This window comes from Octopus bimaculoides, chromosome 4 (genome assembly GCF_001194135.2).
Source record: "Octopus bimaculoides isolate UCB-OBI-ISO-001 chromosome 4, ASM119413v2, whole genome shotgun sequence".
Lineage (NCBI taxonomy): Eukaryota > Metazoa > Mollusca > Cephalopoda > Octopoda > Octopodidae > Octopus > Octopus bimaculoides.
This window is the reverse complement of record NC_068984.1, coordinates 128,255,678-128,277,502: the sequence shown is the minus strand read 5'-3', so window position 1 is coordinate 128,277,502 and position 21,825 is coordinate 128,255,678. Positions and strand designations below refer to the sequence as shown.

Below are 21,825 nucleotides of genomic sequence, written 5' to 3'. Positions count from 1 at the left end.
TATACATATACATATACATATATATATATATATATATATATATATTGTCATGTAACCAGAGTTCTTCCTTTCCAGTCTTCTGTTAAATCATGTCTGGTCATGGGTAACTATTATCTTACTTGGAGACAGGTGTGGGTTAGCAACAGGAAAGGTATCTGGCTGTAGAAAATCTGCCTTCACAAATTTCTTCTGATCCATATAAACAGAAAAGTATTTTGTCTTTTATGTTTGATATAAAAGATATTGTTATGATATCCATTTCAAACAATGATAGTGTTTTCAATGACAGTGTACTGTATCAGTGATGACGGCATTCTGACTCTGTAGTGACAGTATATCTCTACTAGTGACAACAGTGTCTGTTGTAACAAGTGTGATAAAAGTGATGAACTGAAACGAAAATCAAAACTACTAACACCAAAGGATTCCTTTCTGATATTTCACATTTGGGAAATGATTAACAGAAAGACATGGTGAAAGATTGAGACTGTTCATAACATTATATATAATGACTTGGCAATGTAAATGAATATATGTTTAATGCATAATTATTATTATCAAACTGTCTACATTGTTAAAATATCATTGTTAAATTTGTGTATTTTCAGGGTGGAAAAATTCAGACACGCATTGGACTTTTAATGTTACTGTGTGGCTGGTTATCTGACTGTTCTATTGCTGTTACTCATTTTCTTTGCAATACAGCTAATGTGCCTTATGTATCCTTTTATGAAACTTGCATCAACTAATTGAATATACCCTGATAATTCCAAGTTACTTAGACCAAATGTATGTAAAAGTATCATGCATACATACAGTCTTTGTTTTAATGTGTGTGTGTGTGAAATTACAGAGGTATCAAATTGTTGGATCAGTTGATGAAACTTATGAAGAGAGTCATAGTCAAACTAATTAGGGTGAGAGTTAGTCTAGATGAGATGCAGCTTGGTTTTGTGCCAAGGAGAAGTACCACCGATGCTATATTTCTAGTAAGGAAGCTGCAGGAGAAATACATAGCTAAAGATAAATCTCTGTATTTGGCTTTTGTTGACTTGGATAAAGCCTTTGACAGGGTCCCCACAATCCCTTATCTGGTGGTTAATGTGGAAATTAGGGATAGACGAGTGGTCGGTGAGAGCTGTACAAGCCATGTACAGGGATGCTACCAGTAAGGTGAGGGTTGGCAGCGAGTACAGCGAAGAATTCAGGGTACAAGTAAGGTCTCACCAAGGATTGGTCCTCAGTTCTCTCTCGTTCGTCATAGTCCTCCAGCCAATAACAGAGGAATTTAAGACAGGCTGCCCCTGGGAGCTCCTCTATACTGATGACCTTGAGCTAGAGGTAGTAGATAGCTTCTGTTATCTAGGTGACCAAGTTAGTAGTGGAGGTTGATGCTCAAAGAGCGTAGCTGTGAGAATAAGATTAGGCTGGGCAAAGTTCAGAGAGCTCCTGCCTCTGCTGGCAACAAAGGGCCTCTCTCTCAGAGTGAAAGAAAGATTGTATGATGCCTGTGGCTTTATGGCAGGGAAACATGGGCTGTGACAGCCAAGGACATGCATAGGCTTGAAAGAAATAAAGCCAGTATGCTTTGCTGGATGTGCAATGTCAGTGTGCATGTTCGACAGAGTGTAAGCATCTTGGGAGAAAAGTTGGGCATAAGAGGCATCAGATGTGGTGTGCAAGAGAGATGACTGCATTGGTATGGTCATGTGATGTGTATGGATGAAGACAACTGTGTAAAGAAGTGCCAATCTCTGTGGAGGGAATCTATGCTAGAGGTAGACCCAAGAAGACGTAGGACAAGTTGGTGAAGCATGATCTTCAAACTTTGGGCCTCACAGAGGTGATGACAAGTGACTGAGACCTTTGGTGATATACTGTGCTTGAGAAGACCTGTCAAGCTAAGTGAAGTCATAGTCATGGCTGATGCTGATGTCATGTAACTGGCACGTTAAAAGCACCTTTTGAGCATTGGGCCTCACAGAGGCAAAGTGGCTGAGCTCCTTTTGAGTGTTGAGCCTCATGAAGGCAATGACCGCGACCTTTGGCATTATGTTGTGCTTGAGAAGACCCATCAAGCCAAGTAGAATTGCAATCATAGCAGATACTGGTATCACACAAATGGCACCTGTGCCAGTGGCATGTAAAAGCAGGCATTACACTCTCGGAGTGGTTGGCATTAGGAAGAGCATCCAACCACAGAAACCATGCCAAATCAGACTGGAGTCTGGTGCAGGCTTCCAGCTTACCAGCCCTGGTCAAACCGTCCAACCCATGCCAGTATGGACAATAGACATTAAATGATGATGTATATATATATATATATATATATAATGGATTCTCTTATCGTGGACAACAAAAGAGGGTTCAGTAAAATAAAGTGTTAATTATTTTCTATGGACATGAATGTGTCACTTGAGGCCTGCTGGTGCCTTGCAAACATTTTTGCAAATGATACTACACTATACGCCATATAATTAGTTTTTCCTCTAAGCTGTGCACTTGTATGCATGCACTCATTTTACAACTAATGCACAAAAGTAAAAAAATTTGTGCACACAAGGTTTTCAAGCTGAGATCAAAATTTTTGATTGAAGAAATTTGAGCAATTACTTGGATGTGCTCATACTTTACAAACAATACAAAATTTGCATATAATATCAGTTGTAACATGTATAGAGATATATATTGTCTCCTAATTTAATGAGGCAAAGAATTATATGCTACTACACATTTGAAGTTAATTATTAATTATTTTTGTCTAAGTAACATCACATTTTATGTGTAATGTTTACCAGATATTTATTGAGACTTGAAATTGTGATAATCTTGTATTTTATTAACTGGAGTTTTAAAACAAAACAATTCTCACAGCATGTGCTTGTCTGTATGCATGTATGTGTTTGTGTTAGGTTAAGATACTAGACAGCTGACTACATGACCACAAGTTCAAATCTGACTACAACCATAGGCATCTAAATTCACTTCATCATAAATGTATTTTATAATTCACCTTAACTGCTATTTAAGCTGATTGCTCAGATTTCAGCATCTGAAGGAGAAGAACTAGAACAACTTGTCCAAGGCCTCTGTGCTTTTCTTTTGGGGATCAGTGTACTTTTCAATGATGACCAAAACGAAACTTTTAACAAGTATGTAACTTGATGTATATTTAAATATATTCCTTTATTCTTCTATTTGTTTCAGTCATTTGACTGTGGCCATCCTGGAGCACCGCCTTTGGTCACACAAATCGACCCCAGGATTTATTCTTTGTAAGCCTAGTACTTATTTTATCGAACTCTCTTGCCGAACCGCTAAGTTACAGGGACGTAAACACACCAACATCAGTTATCAAGTGATACTGGGGGGACAGTATCACTTGTGTATCTGTGTTCATATACTAACATGCATCACATGTCTAGAGGCCAGCTCCCTTCCAGACCATGTATGTTTTAGACACTAGACCATCATCTGCTATTTGACCCAAAACTAGGGTCCTCGACTACCCCCCTTGGTTAGAATAGACCTAGAATACTTGGTTAGAATACTCCCTAAAACTTCTCCTGAATTCCCAAGCTGGAGCTTCACCACTAGATGCTGTATAATGGCTTGCCCAGGGCACTAAGAATGTATGAAAAGTGCATACTAGTGGAACTAATAGTATGCTACCATTGGTCCCTTGATGGTGAAATGATGATACACAGTTAGCAACCATCGATATATTACAGAGTTCAGTATCATAATTTTAGACACAGTTTTATCAATAGATGTTCTTGCTGAAATCAAGCATTGTCATGTGTAGGATGTATTAAACACCATAAATATTTAAGTTTAATAAGTATCTTTCTTTATATTTCTGTGGTTTGTAAATCCCTTCCTCTGACTTTCTTATTTCTTTATTGCCCACAAGGGGCTAAACATAGAGGGGACAAACAAGGACAGATAAAGGGGTTAAGTCAATTACATCGACCCTAGTGTGTAACTGGTACTTAATTTATTGAACCTGAAAGGATGAAAGACAAAGTCAACCTCGGTGGAATTTGAACTCGGAACGTAAAGGCAGGCGAAATACCGCTAAGCATTTTACCTGGCATACTAACGTTTCTTCCAGGTCACCGCCTTCCTCTTACTTTTTGTTAACCTTTACCAACTTTTGGTCTCTCTTCATAAACTATATTGGAAATTAGTAGGATCTTTTTTATTTAGAATCCAGATATAGAAGTGATAATGAACTTACTTTCATGTATTGAATTAATGACCTTTGAAAAGAAATATTCAAATTTTGCTTGATCACCACTACCACATTGTCATCATAGTCTATCAATATTGAAAATATTAAATATATCATCTTCAGAAGATCTTAGCAAACAGAAACAGAAAGAAGGGTAACCATAAGCTGTATTACTGGTAGTATTGTCAGTTGATATAGTAATGTGTGTGTGTTTTCTATTACAGGGATTCTTTGTGCAAAATCATTGCTAACCGTATTGGGATGGAAACATTTATTGATAAACTATCTCAGGTGACAAAGCATGAAAGTTACACAAAAGCAGCAAAGAAAGCTCACCTTAATTACAAACATCCAAATGAAGTGATCTTTGACTATGAGTTCACCCGTCTATTCAAATCGTTGGAAAGTAAGTTCTTTAGATTTACAATGACAAACTCATTTATAATTATATTTCATTAATCTTAGCTTTACCATATCACAATAAGTTTGTGATAATATACCTAAATAATATACAGGTTCCATTAAATTCATAAGTTTTAGTTTATACTGATTCACATAATGAAGTAAAATGATTTTCAAATCTCTACTGGGAAAAACAAAGAAGTAAAAACCATAAGATGTGATACTTCTTTGTGATGGGTTTTTGTATGGAATATATTGTTTAAATTCAAAATTGTATTTATAAGTAATTATTGTTCAACCAACAGAAACTTCCATTTGTGGGTTACAAACTCCTTCAAAAATTATTCCAATATATATCTCAGAAAAACAAATTTATCATGTCCATGGTTGTTTTGTGGGGATTTGTTGATGTATCCATAAAATGGAAGCACCTCCTTAAATGTTCAAAGCATTTTCTAGAAAACATTTTATCTAAGCTGTGTTACAAAGTATAATGAATCCATGATCCAGTATATATCATATATCAGGAATGGATTTATTGCCATTATAATCATCCATCATAGAAAGGTTTTCATGTCTTCATCAATACTTTGTACCATTTATTTTTATGGTTGACAACATTGATTTTCCAGAACCTTTCATTTCAAAGCCTTTCCAGATTAGTGATTTTTCCTAACCAGGAATGGTCACCTTGGTCAACACACTCTAAATTAAACATATTAATTAATTAAAATAATTAAATGAAATACAGGTACCTATAGATTAGTTTAGATTATAAGAGATTCTGGACCATCAGTGTCTGTAAAGTTGGTGCTTGATATATATATCTTTATTTCTGCAATTATAATATTTTATTGAGAAGTAAATGTAGGGAAAATATATAAATCACAGCTTAAGGGTTAATTCTGTCTTGTGAGATTGATAAAAATCTTCATTGTTTTACTGGTATTGTCTTCTATTTCAGATGAAGTTTTAAGAGCAGTATCTGTGTCTGACAACAAAGGGAAGACTGGTCTCTCTGCTAGTATACATGAACACAGTAGTATTGTGATTCAATACAAAGAATTGATTAGAGAGCAAGTGAGTAATGTGTTCTTATTCAACTAATATATAACTATTATCCGCAATAAGATTAAGTAGGAAGCAGCCTACTTAATAGTAATTCTATCATCATCATTGTTTTAATGCCCACATTTTGATGCCTGCATCATGGTTTAGACAGAGTTTATTGAGGAACATTTTCTATTGCCTAATGCCCTTCCTGTTGCCGACTGTCACTTGTGTCCAAACTAGGGGCAATATTTCCCCATAGACAGAAATGTTTTTGCAGAATATTGGAAGTGAATGACACTGCTTGTATGACAGTGATACTCATTTACAATTACTGTGCAATATCAAGATACAGACGCACATACATCCACACAAACATACATTCATGCATATACATATACAACAGGCTTTTATCAGTTTCTATCTACCAGATCCACACACAAGGCTTTAGTCGGCCTGGTGAGACAGTAGAAAATGCTTGCCCAAGGTGCAATACATTGGGTTTGAACTTGAAAACAGATAGTTGGAAAGCAAACTTCTTAACCACACAGCCATGTCTGCACCTACATTAATATTTTTTTTAATTAAAGCTGCCCTTTCAAGATTAAAGTTTTGTTAACACCTAAAGCTGGTCTTAATTTGGTTCTGGACATACTGTATTAAATCTTTCAAAGTGCCATTTTATTTGGAAAAAAAAAAAGACTCAAAAATTACAAAAACCATTCTCTAATAAATAAAAGAAAAAATCAAATTCAATGTAGAAAGAAAAAAATATTTTTATTCATTAGTGTAGTTTGTTTGTTTTATATGAAATTGGATAATGTCAAGTACTTGCTGCTAGGGTACATTATTAACTGTTATAAGGACTGCACTTTGAATACTTTTTAACTGTTGGGATTTTCTATATGTAAATTGTAAATATTTTGTTCTGTTAAATATTTTATATTTGTAAAAAAATAATTACAATGTTTTATATCTTTCAGGATATACAATTGAATGATTTAAGGAAAGAATTGAAAGGATATAAGTCTCAAAGTAATTTAAATAAAGAAGAATTTGAAGAAACAAAGCAACAAATCCAGCAGTTGAAAGACCAGAATGCTGTTTTGAAAGCTCAGAAAGGTTTGTATTACAACATTATCTTGCAATTTTATAAAGTAAACATTCAGTTCTTTCATTATCAATTAAATATATATAACATATCACCATCATCATCATCATCCTGATTATCATCATCAACTTAGCATCTATTTTTCCTCGCCCTTATGGGTCTAAGAGAATTTACTGAAGCAGATTTTCTACATTCAGATGCTCTTCCTGTCATCAACCCTCACCTGTTTCCCAGTAGAGTAATATATTCCTTGTGACCAGACATGTTTTCATAGAAGATTGGAAATGGGGGACACAGCCTGCATGACAGTGATACTCGTTTACGACTATTACATAATGTCAAGGCAAGAAGACAGTAACACACATGCACACATACACACAAGACTTCTTTCAGTTTCCATCTACATAACCCACTCAGAAAGCTTTAGTCAGCCCAGAGCCAAAGTAGAAGACATTTTACCAAAGTATCATGCAGTGGGGCTAAAGCCAAGCCACAAGGTTTGGAAGCAAAGACCATGCCTGCACCTATTATGTGATATTGTGTTGTGTTGGGTCACCCAGTGTATGTCTGGGAGATGAAGGTGCACATTGTGGGGCTAAGAAAAGGGACACACATTGTAAAACTGAGAGACGGGGTTACACATTGTAGGACAGACTGAGAGTGTTGAATATACTATCACCACTCCTAGCAGTGACATTATAATATACCATAAATTATACAGTTCTAACTTCTGTGTTATCAACACTGACCTTACTGTATAATATGCATTATACTACTATACTATATTTACCACTATCTTAGTAAAACTGGCCTTATAGTAAACACATACAAGCACACATCTAGAATGCATGAAATGTGAGCCTTGTTGAAGAAAGACTAATATAGTTATGGTGGCCTAAGATCTACTAAATGTCATAAGAGTGTATCTGAGAGAAGGATTGCAACTGAGCAAAAAAATTACGAAGATATAAATCTTATCTAAGAAACTAGAAAAACCAGAGGAATTTCTTGTGTCTAACTTTACTTTTGGTGGTAGACCATATATCCATGATTTCTGTACCATAACGGACTCTTTAACTACTTGGCTACTGCATAATGCCAACAAGGAGAACAGCTGTAAATATGCAAACCAACAGGTAGCCTCAATATAGTACTCATTCTGCAGGAAAAATAGCCAAATCTCCCTCAAAGCATACCCTGCTGTCTTAAAAATATAGAAGGAACATTAAATAATGTAATCTGAGTCATAACTATGTCTAAAATAAAGATGTGATGGTCATGGTTGGAACCTTTCTGCTCTATTGAAGTTTGGTCTGCGTTGAACAACTGTTTTACTAGAATAAATGCCCAAACCACTTTCACATAGGCGCAGGAGTGGCTGTGTGGTAAGTAGCTTGCTTACCAACCACATGGTTCCGGGTTCAGTCCCACTGCGTGGCACCTTGGGCAAGTGTCTTCTACTATAGCCTCGAGCTGACCAAAGCCTTGTGAGTGGATTTGGTAGATGGAAACTGAAAGAAGCCCATCATATATATATGTATATATATATATGTGTGTGTGTATATGTTTGTGTGTCTGTGTTTGTCCCCCCCAACATCGCTTGACAACCGATGCTGGTGTGTTTATGTCCCTGTAACTTAGCGGTTCGGCAAAAGAGACCGATAGAATAAATACTAGGCTTCCAAAGAATAAGTCCTGGGGTTGATTTGCTCGACTAAAGGCGGTGCTCCAGCATAGCCACAGTCAAATGACTGAAACAAGTAAAAGAGAGAGAGAGAGTAGAGAAAGAGTATAAGTTTATTCTTTTTGCACTTCCTTTTACTCAACTCTATCTCATTAAGTGCCATTGTGTTAGGATAATCTGCTCACTCCTCATTGCCTACTTAGTGCTTATGCGAGTTGCAGCTTCATTCATGGATGCCAAAGATTCCTGTCCATAGCCATGTTATATGTGTATACATCTGGAAATATATATGGTGTATGATCATTGGTTAGTGTCTGTATTGCAGATGACACAACATGTTTGTCTTATGTTCACCTTTTTCTTATACCAGCAACTGCAGTCTCAACTTATTGACAAATGTTTATAGGTGTGTAGGATCTGATATTCTTTTCTACATCCCAGCCAGCAATTTTGGGGGAATGGGTAGGTCAGTAACAGTTGGTACTTATTTTATTGACCCTTGAAAGGATGACAAGCCAAGTCGACCTTGATAAAATTTGAACACAGAACACAAAGATGGACAAAATGCTGCTAAGCATTGCGCCTGGTGTTCTAACAATTCTGCCAACTTGATGCCTTACATCCCACCAATATTAGCAACAGAACTGTCATCTGTCACCAGAAATAATTTACAAGGCGGCGAGCTGGCAGAATCGTTAGCACGCCAGGCGAAATGCTTAGCGGTATTTCGTCTGCCATTACGTTCTGAGTTCAAATTCCGCTGAGGTCGACTTTGCCTTTCATCCTTTCAGGGTCGATAAATTAAGTACCAGTTACACACTGGGGTTGATGTGATTGACTTAATCCTTTTGTTTGTCCTTGTTTATCCCCTCTATGTTTAGCCCCTTGTGAGCAATAAAGAAATAAGAAATAATTTACAAGGAAGAAGGTGGGGGTGTTTCATAGATTTAAGATGTGATATTTACCTGCACATTACGTTCATCACCACCACCACCACTACCACCACCTTCTTCCTTGTATTCTCGTTTCTCATTGCATTTAACATGTTTGATAGGAAGTCAAGATGGTAAGAATGAAATAGCCCAATTAAAACAAGAAATTGAAACATTACAAACAAAGCTAAAAACCAAAGATGATGAACTGAAACAAACTGTAAGTAAACTTTCATTTTTATTGTAATATTTTGGGATGGCAGTCTAACCTTATACATAGTCTAACCTTATACATAGGGTGGTAGTCTAACTTCATACATATTATGATAGTCTAACCTTATACATAGAATAGTAGTATAATCTTATATATAGTGTGGCAGTCTAACCTCATACATTGTGTTGTAGTCCAACCTTGTACATAGTGTAATAGTCTAAGCTTACAGTTTGAGAGTAACCTGATATGATGGTATAAAGTGTAATATGATAGTTTAACATCATAATGAAATTTGATGTGATAGTATAACCCCATTTTGTGCTTCAGTACACTGGTTTAACTCTGTGATATTACTGACTTCTGGTAATGATAAGCTTCATGAGTTGTTGTATATATTGGTATTACTCCATAGTAATGTAATACAATCTCTTTAGCATTTTTTTCCATATATTTGATGAATTATAGTTTTTACTGATATATATATGATAGTATCAGCTGATGAGGTACAATAGCTGTGAGGTCAGGATACTAAACAACACGGTCACGAGTTCAAATGTTGCTATAACCATTATTGTACCTCTAAGCAAGTTACATTGCTTTGTGTGCTTCAGTCTTCTCAACTGAACCTACAGTTTGTGATAGCAAGGCTATTTAATTGTAAAAAAAAGAGTTAAATCAACTATATTCAAATTTTTGAAAATTACAAAAGCCATCCCATTCATGCTTATAAAGAAAAATGGATATAAAATGGGGAAAAATTAATTTTGTTTCTGAAAATCTAATTAATTTTTGTATTAATAATCGTTAGTCTTTTGATTGAAGTTAGTAACCATTTTATATTCAATATTCTAACCATTTATCATCATGCATATCATCATGTAACATCTTATGTTCCATGCTGACATGGGTACTGCTAAATGATCTATATAAGTACTTTTCTAAGTAATGGCCATTGCTAAAATTTAATTGTTTTAAATTTTAGGGGCTTCTTAGTTTTAAAAACTATTTGGAGTGATGTGTACATGTTGTCTAACAGCATCAGTCAAAGTGATAGTGGAGAAAAAGAACGTTTCATTTGTCTGTAATTTTGAATAATCTGAAAACTTTGATTTTCAGTTAGCTGAATTGATCGCGGCAAAAGCTGCTTGTGTAAATCTTAATGAGTTAACTAGTGAAGAAAATAAAGAAAACTGTCCAACGGAAACAGCCCGACTACATGCTAGTATCCAACAGTTATCTACTGAACTCAGTGAACTTCGGCACACGGTTGCAGCGAAAGATGAACAAATAAAAACAACACTTTCACAAAAGGAACAGCTTGAGAAAATGTTAGAGGTAAGTTGGTTTGCTCATGTTAATATCTTCTTATATGTTGTGATGTCATATCTTTCTGTTGTTCTACTTTCCTTGTGATAATGTTACATTATGATTGTTGTTGTTTGGAAGTTTGTGAATGTCATTCCTTTTATATTATATAATATATAATAGTAGTAATTGTCTAAATAAGATTAAATGTCATAAATTTTATTACATATGCCACAGAACCATGTTGATATTGCCAACATACACTCACACATCAGCATCATTTTTATAGTCCACTTTTCCCTGCTTGCATGGAGTGGATGGAATTCATCAAGGTAGATTTTCTACGGCTGAATGCCTTTCCTGCAGCCAACCCTCACCTATTTCAGAGTAAGATGATATTTCCCTGTGACGAGGCATGTTTTCACAGAATAAAAGAAATAAAGGACACCACTTGCTCTACAGTGATATTATGATGGTGACATTTGATTCTAACTATTATCAGTTTTATTGTTTCTGTGCATTGTGTATGTATGTTTGTGCATGCACACACTTAGATTCTTAAGATGCAAACATCCTTAAAACCATGGTAGGAATATTTCACAAAAACGAAAATATCCTAACTACCTTGACAGTTTGTTAGAGTTAAAAGAGAAACATTATTGGTATTTGATTTGGTCACTATTAAATATAAATATGGTTTACTTGGAATAGACTTTAACTTGTTTTTTACTTCAGTTTCTTTCTGCCCACCAAACTTAATAAGAGAAGTCAGATCCACTTCATGACAATGATTGATGATTGAAGAATATATTGTCTGAACACAAACACACACACACACACTCTCTCTCTCTATCTCTCTCTCTCTATCTCTCTCTCTCTATCTCTCTCTCTCTATCTCTCTCTCTCTACACACACACACATATATGATTTCAAATATTTACAAATCTGTACAACTCAAGTATAACAAAATACAAAAAACAAATGTAGCTGAAATTATTTTTTAGAATCAGAATCTTGACAGAATCTATGATTTGATTGAATATTCTAGACAATTGTTTGTAATTCATTCTTCAGTCTGCATGTCTGACAAAAAATGCTCCAGAATGCATGTATCTATAAATGTTGCTATTGTCTTCACTTTCACAAATCCTCCTCTATTACCCTTCTCCTTCTGCTCAGTACGTATGGTATGGTTAGGAAACATTTATTGCTTGTCTCTCTTCAAAACCTTCATTTTGTCAATGTGCCATGTCTGTATGTTGCTGCCTGCATTGGCTCCACCTCCAGTTCCAAATGTCATTGCAGAAGTCTGAAAGCAAGGATGAGACTTCATCAGCCTCTGAAGAAAGACTGCTTGCTCTCGATGAACAAGTTAAAACAGTGCAGAATGAAAAAGCTACTTTACAAACACGTTTAACAAAATCAAATGATGAAAATTTAAAACTTTTGGATAAGATAAAGGTGAGAACAAACTGGAGAAATATGTTCAGGAGTGGTTTTATTAACAGATTTTGTGTTAACTATCCTCTCTTTTCTATTAGCCTAGCATTTAGTTTTAGTTTTTACCTGCATATGCATGTATGTGTATAGAAACAAACATATATGTGTATAAAATACATATATATTTACATATATGCTATGTTTATAATTCAACCTACTAACTTGAAATAGTTTTTACAGTTTTCCATCTTTCACTAACCATTCTTTTTTATCTCTCTCTCCCTCAACTCACACTTTATTTTTCAATAATATTTGTTCTTCTAGAGGTGGTGAAGGTAACAGACTAAATTATACTGAACATTTATATGTTGTAGTTCAGTACTTCACTGTTTTGAAATCTCATTGGAAGTAGTTTTTCCTTTCCTCTCTGCAGAGTCAATGAAATAGGTACCTCTAACACAATGAAGTTGGTTAAATTGAATGTATTTATTCCTTATGTAAACTGATTTTGTAGGTAGTAAAAATAGATAAATAATTTATATTCTAAGAACTTTATAAAATATAAGAAATGTGAAAATAGTCAGATTCATAGATCGAGATGTTACAAAATACAATTTGACAATGAGGTTAGCAAACGTGATTTTTCTAATAATCTCCTTTAAGCAAATGCATTTCTACTGTTTATCTAAGTTTAGATATCTATATCTTCAACTAGCCAAGTCTGAAAGATTGAATATAAAGGTGCTGTTCAAACTGGAATCTTAATGCAAAAATTGTTATTCATTTTGACAAGCTTTTTGGCTCTATTTAATTCTGTATATAAAAATAAGTAGTTCTTATTTTATAATTGAGAGCAATCAGAAGGGATGGTTTACTGCTCTAATAATTCATAAAAATGCTTAAATTTGTAGGAGGATTCAACAAGTATACCAACAAATAAATGAAAATGTTTGTAGTGTTCTACAAGGAGATCGTTTTGTCTTAAGTTGACAGAATCAATGAGGATTTGACTAATAGTGATGGTAGTACTATTATTGTAGATAGTGATAAGTAATGAGAACATACGTCAGTGAAAAGGAGGAAAGGATTTAGTCAGATATTCTTCATATATTTTTCATAGTCTATCACATCCTCCCCTGCCTATAACTATGTCCAGTGCACTGAATGTTAGTTGTTTTTACTTTGTTTAATATTCCTGCACATTATATTTTTGTCCTATTTACTTGGCTTTCCACTTAGTTATGCTTTTTATATCATCTTTTCTGCATTGTGCTGTCTTGTCTGCATCTTGCTATCTTCTCTGCATCTTGCACTCTTGTTTTTATTTTCAATCCGGTTTTAAAATTGTCTTTTTTATCAAACAAATGAAAAAGCACCAACTGTATAGATTAAATCCATGTAGCTGTTAAAAGTAAATGGTATAATATATTATAAGTATCAATTTGAGACAGTTTGTATTTCAACAATGTATAATTTTTCATATTCACATGAATATTTATTGTAGCCAACATCAAATCAAAGTATGACACCTTGCTACGTTTAATATTAGTAGAATAGCCATTCTTACGAATGCTAAATGGCTGAAACAAGTGAGATACTTTCTGTGATATATATCTGGTTGATGTACCTCTCACATAAATACATCAAGTTACTTATCACTTGAGGTCTGTAAGAGAAAAAGAGAGAGAGAGGAATAGAAAAATGAATAACTCTGTTCACAAAGTGTCAAGGAGATGAAAGAATTTGTATCCATTTCAAGAGGTAAAGAAGGACAAATGTGAAGTGATAGGCAGCATATGATGTAAGGACCTCTATATATCAGGGCTGGTAATTTGCCCATGTCATATCAATGATGAGCAAGATATGTATTGCACACACAACGATTAAGGAGGTAAACGCAACTGTAGAATGATGAAATTACCACTATGTTGATTGAAAGAACAAATAGCAAAAGGTGTTGGGAAGATAGCATTCAAAATTAGAAATAATTCCATTTGATACATTCTTTGAACAATGTCAGCACTCCTAGTTCTGTGCGTGAATAACCATCTAATAAGTGAACATATTTCCAAAAGCTTTAATAAAACTTTGGTAATACAGTTTTAAATTGTTTCAGTGATGCCTGCATGAATTTTCTGTTGGTTTAATTGCAACCAATATTCTACCAACACCTTGATACAATAGCACTGTATAGAATACTGTTGTGATATGGAACTAACTGTGCATTCACCAAAGCTGAATGAGATTTATCTCAAACAAAGTTGTAATCTTTCAGTTGTTAGTCCTGCATGTTGTCTCTTGGGATCATAACCCGATAATTATTTCAGGCCACATCTAGAAATATTTTCTGGTATAGAATCAATGCTTTGTTGTATGTGATATAGTGATACAGTTTTCCTTTAACAGTATGCAATGTATGTCTATTTTCAGAAATTAGAAGAGGAGAAAACTGCACTAAATACTGAAAAGGCTAATGTATTGGCTGATACTGAATCACTGAAGAAGGAACAGGATGATCTTTTGGTGCTGCTATCTGAGCAAGATGGCAAAATTGAAGAATACAAAGAGAAATTAAAACAGCTTGGATGTGTAAGTCAAATTTCTTGTTGAGATAACTGTTCATTTACTTATATAAAATTATTTATGCTTTAAAACAATCTTCTTTTTTCCGTTAAATTTTCTTTTAATTATTTCCATTTGAAAATTATAGAAATCAGAGTCAATTTTTGTGTAACTGATTCCGGAGAACTGTGATAACTTATTTAAATATATTACACCACATACAGAGAGATGGTACCATATTCTACTGTAGCTGGTGCACTGGATATTGTAAAGGGTTACCATATTGTACTATAGGTGATACAGTATATACTGAAACCAGGCACCATATTCTGCAGTAGATGATATATTATATACTTTCTTTTATTCATTGCTTATTAGGGAGGAAGGGTAATGGCCATGACTTTTTACAGAGTCTCTGATGGGAGGAGAAGCAGGTATCCTTAAATCAGAGATCTGGCTCAAATACTTACCACAGCTAAAAACACTCAACGACCAGGTGATGGCAGTGGATTAAGTCTACCACCCAAGTAGGCCATGGAAGGATTTAAACTTAAACTCAGAACAAATACCACGAGGTACCTAACAATTTCACCAGTCCATGGTATTAAACTGGTACTTTATTTGTTGACCCTAGAAGAATAACTGGCAGAGGTGACCTCACTGGGATATGAACTCAGAACGCACAATGCCAAAATGATTACAGCAAGACATTTCATCCAGTAATCTAACAATGTGACAAGATACTGTATTTTATGGGAGGTGATAAACTCTATACTGATACAAAGCTACCACATTCCACTGTAAGTTACATTACATACTGAGACAAGGTCTCATAGTCTACAGTAGATGACACAGTAGGTACTACATTATACAGGGTGTCCACAAAGTCTGGGTACATGGAGTAAATAAAATCATAACATAAACAATTTAATATAAGAAATAATAATTTCTTAAAGTATGTGTTAATCCTCATGTACCCAGACTTTGTGGACACCCTGTATATTGACATAAGGTATCATATTCTACAGTAGGTGGTACATGACTTAAACAAGGCATTGCTTCCCATAGTAAATAGTGAATTATATATCAACACAAGGTACCATACCAGTGGTTCATCTTTTATTTTGGTCTTCCATATAATTCCACTGTATTCACATATGTACTCTACCTTCCAAAAGAAATAATGATGTTTTTTTTTTTGGTTTTTTTTTTATCTAACAGGTTATTGAAGATGACGACGACGAAGATGATGATGATCTCGATGTTGTTGATCTCGAATATGGTCCTGATGAGAGTGATGATGATAAAGATTCTTGATATAACAGCAAATACCATGATGTACTGTACTAATAAAAAAAAAAAAATCTTCCATGAGATCCAGTTGATCCATTCTAAAAACTGTTTGTCTTATTATCAAAGTAGGATTCACTTTACCCCTCACTTAACACATTCACTCACAGACATTTAAACTCTCACACAAACGATGTGATGTTTGTTTAGCAAAAAGGACACAATGTGATATTCCACTAACATCTATCAGAAAATGTTCAATAAATCAATTCCAGTGTTTTGTGAGAGAAAAGTCCAATCAAGTTTTTTTTTTTTTTTTTTTTTTTTTTTTGAGTTGTTACTACTATCAATGACTGCTTCTGGTTGAGGGTTTTCTTGATAACTGTGACAGCTTCTCTGTTAAAAGATCTTCTCATCTCTCTCTCTTTCCTAATTCAGTTTTTATGTGAACATCTTTACTGTTTAGCCCTCTGAAGGTCACTCACTTGTTGTATATTCTATGACCCAAGTGTATACGGATTCTGTTCACAACATTGTGCATACATACAGGCCTCCACATGGTGACATTGTCTGTATATTCAACCCACCATACTGCGCCACATCTGATAGAGTTCCACAACACATTTCTAAATGAAGTTACAAAATGATATGATGTGACCAACTTCTATATTAATTTGTTTCATAAATATTTACAAAAGTTGCTTCATTTCTTTTATCCTTTGTTTCAATAATTGTACAAAATTTCAGCTACATTTTCTTGTGGGATTTTTTTTTTTTTTTCAAAAATACTTGTTTGAAAGAAAATGAGTTTCTAATTAGCTACTAAGTTTGTCTATAAGTTATTTGCTGAATCAGTTATATTTTATTCTTGATTTTAAAAAGTTTCTAAGAGAGTTGACTGCTATTGTTCTTATTATTCTTACTCCTGGGTTCAAATCCTGCTATGGTCGGCACTGTCTTTCAGCCTTCCAAACTTTGATGAAATACATACCAGTCAAATACTGGAGTCAATATAACCTTACTATACCTTCCAGCAAAATCTGTGGCCATGTGCCTATGATAGAAGCCTATGTACTTAGTTCCCTTCTATTCAGCTGTTTTAAAATTCTCTCTTATTCACTCTTACTAAATTAACAAAACTATTTCTTAAGTAATATATTCTTGATTATTATATACCTCTGCAATATTACAACTGTTATTACTAAAAGGAAATATATTTTTGAGAACTTTATTCATTGTTTTCATTGACCTTTCCAACATAGAGAAAAATAAACCTTGTTAATTAATGGCTTGAACTAATATTATATAAAAAAACAAAATCTTCATTTTGTTTTTCCTCTTATAAAAAAATATCAATATTGTTTCTAGTTAATAAGAATGTTTGGACGTATTGGCATACACTTAGGTTGTATCAGCAACTTGTTCATTTCCAGTTGTATGCTCTTCATTCTTGTGTGTGTGTGTGTGCATACACAAATGACACACATTTATTTCTGTCATCTTTAACATTAGACTTTTCTCTCTATTATCTCAGTTATTCAGGTTATTTCAAAACACATTTCTCTCTGTTCTCACTCTTATTTTGCACACTGTACTTCATTATGTTCAAGTTAGGAGAATCGTTAGAACATTGGGAAAAAAAAAAAAAAATAATACTATGCAGTGTTTGTTCCAGCTCTTTACATTCTGGGTTCAAATCCTGCTGGGGTCAACTTTGCCTTTCAACCTTTTAGGGCTGATAAAATAAAGTACCGGTTGAGTACTGAGGTCTGTGGCATCGACTAACACCCGCTCTCTCTAAAAATTGTTGGCCCTGTGCCTAAATCAGAAACAATTATGTTTATTGTCTTTTACATATTTGTCTTTGGTACAGTTCAGTTTTCATTATATCTTAATTACTTAGATATATCACCTCTTTATATAAATGTATGTGTGTGTGTGAGTATATATACATACACACAAATACATACATACATGTATGCATATATCGTCGTCGTCGTTTAACGTCCGCTTTCCATGCTAGCATGGGTTGGACGATTTGACTGAGGACTGGTGAAACCAGATGGCTACACCAGGCTCCAATCTGATTTGGCAGAGTTTCTACAGCTGGATGCCCTTACTAACGCCAACCACTCAGAGAGTGTAGTGGGTGCTTTTACGTGTCACCCGCACGAAGGTCAGTCAGGCGGTACTGGCAACGGCCACGCTATGTATGTATGTATGTATATATGTATGTATGTATATATATATATATATATATGTATGTGTATGTATGCATAGAAACACATACATGCACACACACATGCGTACCTCTGCCCATACATATTTATAACTTTGCATTATTAATTATATTTATTTTAATTGTATTACTGTTTTACATCCATCACTCCATGTTAACATTACTGAAATGGATTTTGGCAAATCTAAATATTTGTATCAAGTATTTTCTATATGTGTGTATGTATGTATGTGTGTGTGTGTTTACAATTAGATGCTCTTCCTGACATTAATCCAGTCAACTGTAAATTAAAGAAGTGTTATCTAAAAACCAAAGTTGTAAATTCAGTCTCCAACGATATATAAATGTTTACATTTACAAAACCATTTCCTCATATGAATGATAGCAATGGAAAAATGGGTTTAAAACTTTGAAAAATAGGGGGGAGAGGGGCAGGGGAAATATAAAAATGATAGAAGCTTTATTTTGTACAAAAGTGCTGGGTCTAGCATCAAATACTGGTTGATATTAAGATTGCCCTGATATGGCCCTGTTGAAGTGCCTAGAGCAGTGTTAGAGTTGTTCTGATTTTCACTGAATAAAATACACCAAATCCTCCATTTATTGGAAAAGTTTTTGTGTTGCAATTGTTTACTGTTTATTCATCTTCCTCAATGTTAATGTGTGCATGCATATGTGGGCGGGGGGACATGTATACCTCTTCAAGTGCATAAAGAAATTTGTATATAACATGCTCTTTCTTTCGTTTTTTAATTTTTTTTTCCCTCTCATATTTATCTCGATCAACCCATGTCTGCATGGGACATGGACATTAAATGATGATGGTGTGTGTGTGTGTGATAATCTCTTTCCATCTTTTGACTCTGAGGATTCAGTTGTGAAACCAGCTTAAATTTCCTGCTCCTGGATTAGCTAGCATCTAGGTAATTGAACATTCCACAGACATCATTAGACTGTAACCAGAATAATGGAATAGGAGCTTTATTTGCATATTCAAAACGTTTCCCAAAAGCAAAATTAAAAAGATATATATATATATATATATATCACCATATCACCATATCAACCAGACTATCTGATGTTATCTACTGCTGGCCACAGTATGATTTCTTGTGTTGTTTTAGCTTCTGAATGATACCACCCTGTTGGCTAGGTAGGTATACAAACATTCCTCTTGAATGGAATGCCAGTTTGATACAAGGTTACCTATTTACAGCTGACTGAACTGGAGCAACATGAAATGAAAGTGTTTTACTAAAGAACATAAGACTTCACCGGCCCAAGAATCAAAACCACAATCTTGCAGTCATGAGTGCAACAACTTAACCACTCAGCTATGCACCTTTGTGTGTGTGTGTGTGTGTGTGTGTGTGTGTGTGTGTGTGTGTGTGTGTGTTACCATTATTATTTTACATCTAATCTACTTTTCTATGCTGGCATGGGTTGGACAGTTCAACAGGATCTGACAGGTCAGAGGACCACTCTAGTGTATTAGTTTTCACTTGGCTTTTATGACTGGATGCTCTTCCTATCACCAACCACTTTACAAAGTTGGATGTATTTTTTTCCTTTTTTTATGGCACCAGCACTCTAGAGATTGTCTTGCCTTTGACAAGGCTAAAACATTTTCTCAAACCATGCATTGTCTCTTCTCTGTGTTCTCTACTATAGCCCCTGGCCAACCAAAGGGTTGGAAGACAGAACTGAAAGATGCTTGTCATATTGTGTGTGTGTGTGTGTATGTATATATGTGTGTGTGTGTGTGTATGTATATATGTGTGTGTGTGTGTGTTTTACTGTCTCACTGCTTTGGCATCACGTGACAGTTGTAAATGAATGTCACCATTATGCAAGCAGTTTGTCTCCAATCTTCTGTGAAAACATGTCTGGTCATGAGGGAAATATCACCTTTCTTGGAAACTAGTCAGGAAGGGTATCCACCTATAAATTATCCACTTCGATAAATTCCATCTGACCCATGCAAGCATGGGAAAGTGGACAGTAAATCAGGACTGCAATGATCATGATGATGATGGTGTTCCTGTGCTTGAAAAAACCAATTCACTATAGAGTTGAAAGTATAAATGCAAGCTGTAAGCAAAGTTAAAAGAGAGTTTAGTTACAAGGTTTTATGTGAAAGAATGAACTATAAAATACTGATGAAGGCCAAATTCCTTTATATTTGCAAGAATTGACCAAATATTTGTTGTTTATCCCTAATATTAAGATTAGCTGTGCTGAACCAGTTGTCTAATCAATAAAGATTTTTAAGGCTGAAAGAAGAGGGAGAGGAGAGAGAAAGGAAAAAATAATCAATAGTAACTGCCTCTCACCACCAATGTATCCCTTAAACAGCGATCCTTAGCTGACTAATAACCATTGATAGTCTGTTTATTATGTCAGTCTGCACAACTACCATCTCTTACTGTAATCGCGATAGTTGGCTGTCTGTTGTTGGTGTTGTTGTCTAACCCTAAAACATCCCTACTATGATCAAAGGTATTCAAGCTATAACCATTTTGTCTTTCTTTTTTTCCTTCTTAAAGAATAGTTTACCTTGGACTACATTATCCAATGTGTTTTCTATTTATTTATTTAGTTAGTTATTCTTAAATGGTACAGTGTGGTTTGAGGGAGATTCAGCTGTTATTTCTAGTGGGTCGAGCAACCATATAGCAGCTGCTTTGTGATTATAGCAGTTGGTGACTGTGGTAGTGGCAGTAGTGGTTGTGAAATGCTGGTTACGGAGTGGTGCTGGTGGTAGCTACAGTGGTGGTGATATTTAAGGTGGCAAGAATAATAATGATGTTGGTGATAATAATGTTATTAACATTAGTTCAATAGTTGTCAGCCTGGAAAAGCAAATTAAAGAAATGATGATGCAAATAATAATAATAATAATAATAATAATAGTAATAGTAACAACAACAACTACAAAAGTCCTCTACCACTGTGGGATGAGACTAACAAAGAAATGTCATAAGTAGTAGAAGACCAGTGTCCAGTTTCTAAAGAGACATGACTCATGCAATTGTTGTCCATGAGTCATCGGTCAGGCAAGCTGGACACTGCAGAAGGTCCACACCATTTGTCTTAATGCCAGGACAATAGACTGACCCCTCCAACCATAATGATGGTTGCTATGGTAGGTTGGTCAGTTGGTATCTTGAGAACAGGGAGAGAGAAGGTTAAAAGAAAGCGATATTGTATGTTATGTGTGTGACAGTTTGTGTATGTGTGTGTGTGTGTGCATGTATCTTTAGTAATTCATACATGTACACTATATATATATATATATATATATATATATATATATACTACTTCTATATACATACATGTTCTTATACAAGCTCATACAGAAA

General features: G+C 34.7%; 1 protein-coding gene across 3 annotated transcripts in view; it reads left to right on the top strand.

The window, feature by feature from the left end:
- Positions 1-19,192, top strand: part of LOC106878597 (general vesicular transport factor p115) — a 60,729-nt gene extending 41,537 nt beyond the window's left edge. For 2 of the 3 annotated variants that reach the window (XM_014927854.2, XM_014927853.2), the window contains exons 14-23: positions 609-719; positions 3,031-3,152; positions 4,459-4,640; positions 5,601-5,716; positions 6,670-6,808; positions 9,536-9,633; positions 10,744-10,962; positions 12,238-12,393; positions 14,803-14,961; positions 16,156-19,192. In XM_014927854.2, coding sequence (XP_014783340.1) covers positions 609-719; positions 3,031-3,152; positions 4,459-4,640; positions 5,601-5,716; positions 6,670-6,808; positions 9,536-9,633; positions 10,744-10,962; positions 12,238-12,393; positions 14,803-14,961; positions 16,156-16,251 — 1,398 coding nt within the window. In that variant the 3' untranslated portion in view covers positions 16,252-19,192. The remainder of the gene's footprint in view (positions 1-608; positions 720-3,030; positions 3,153-4,458; positions 4,641-5,600; positions 5,717-6,669; positions 6,809-9,535; positions 9,634-10,743; positions 10,963-12,237; positions 12,394-14,802; positions 14,962-16,155) is intronic. The other variant, XM_014927855.2, reaches the window with a different exon arrangement.
- The last annotated feature ends 2,633 nt before the right edge of the window (positions 19,193-21,825 follow it).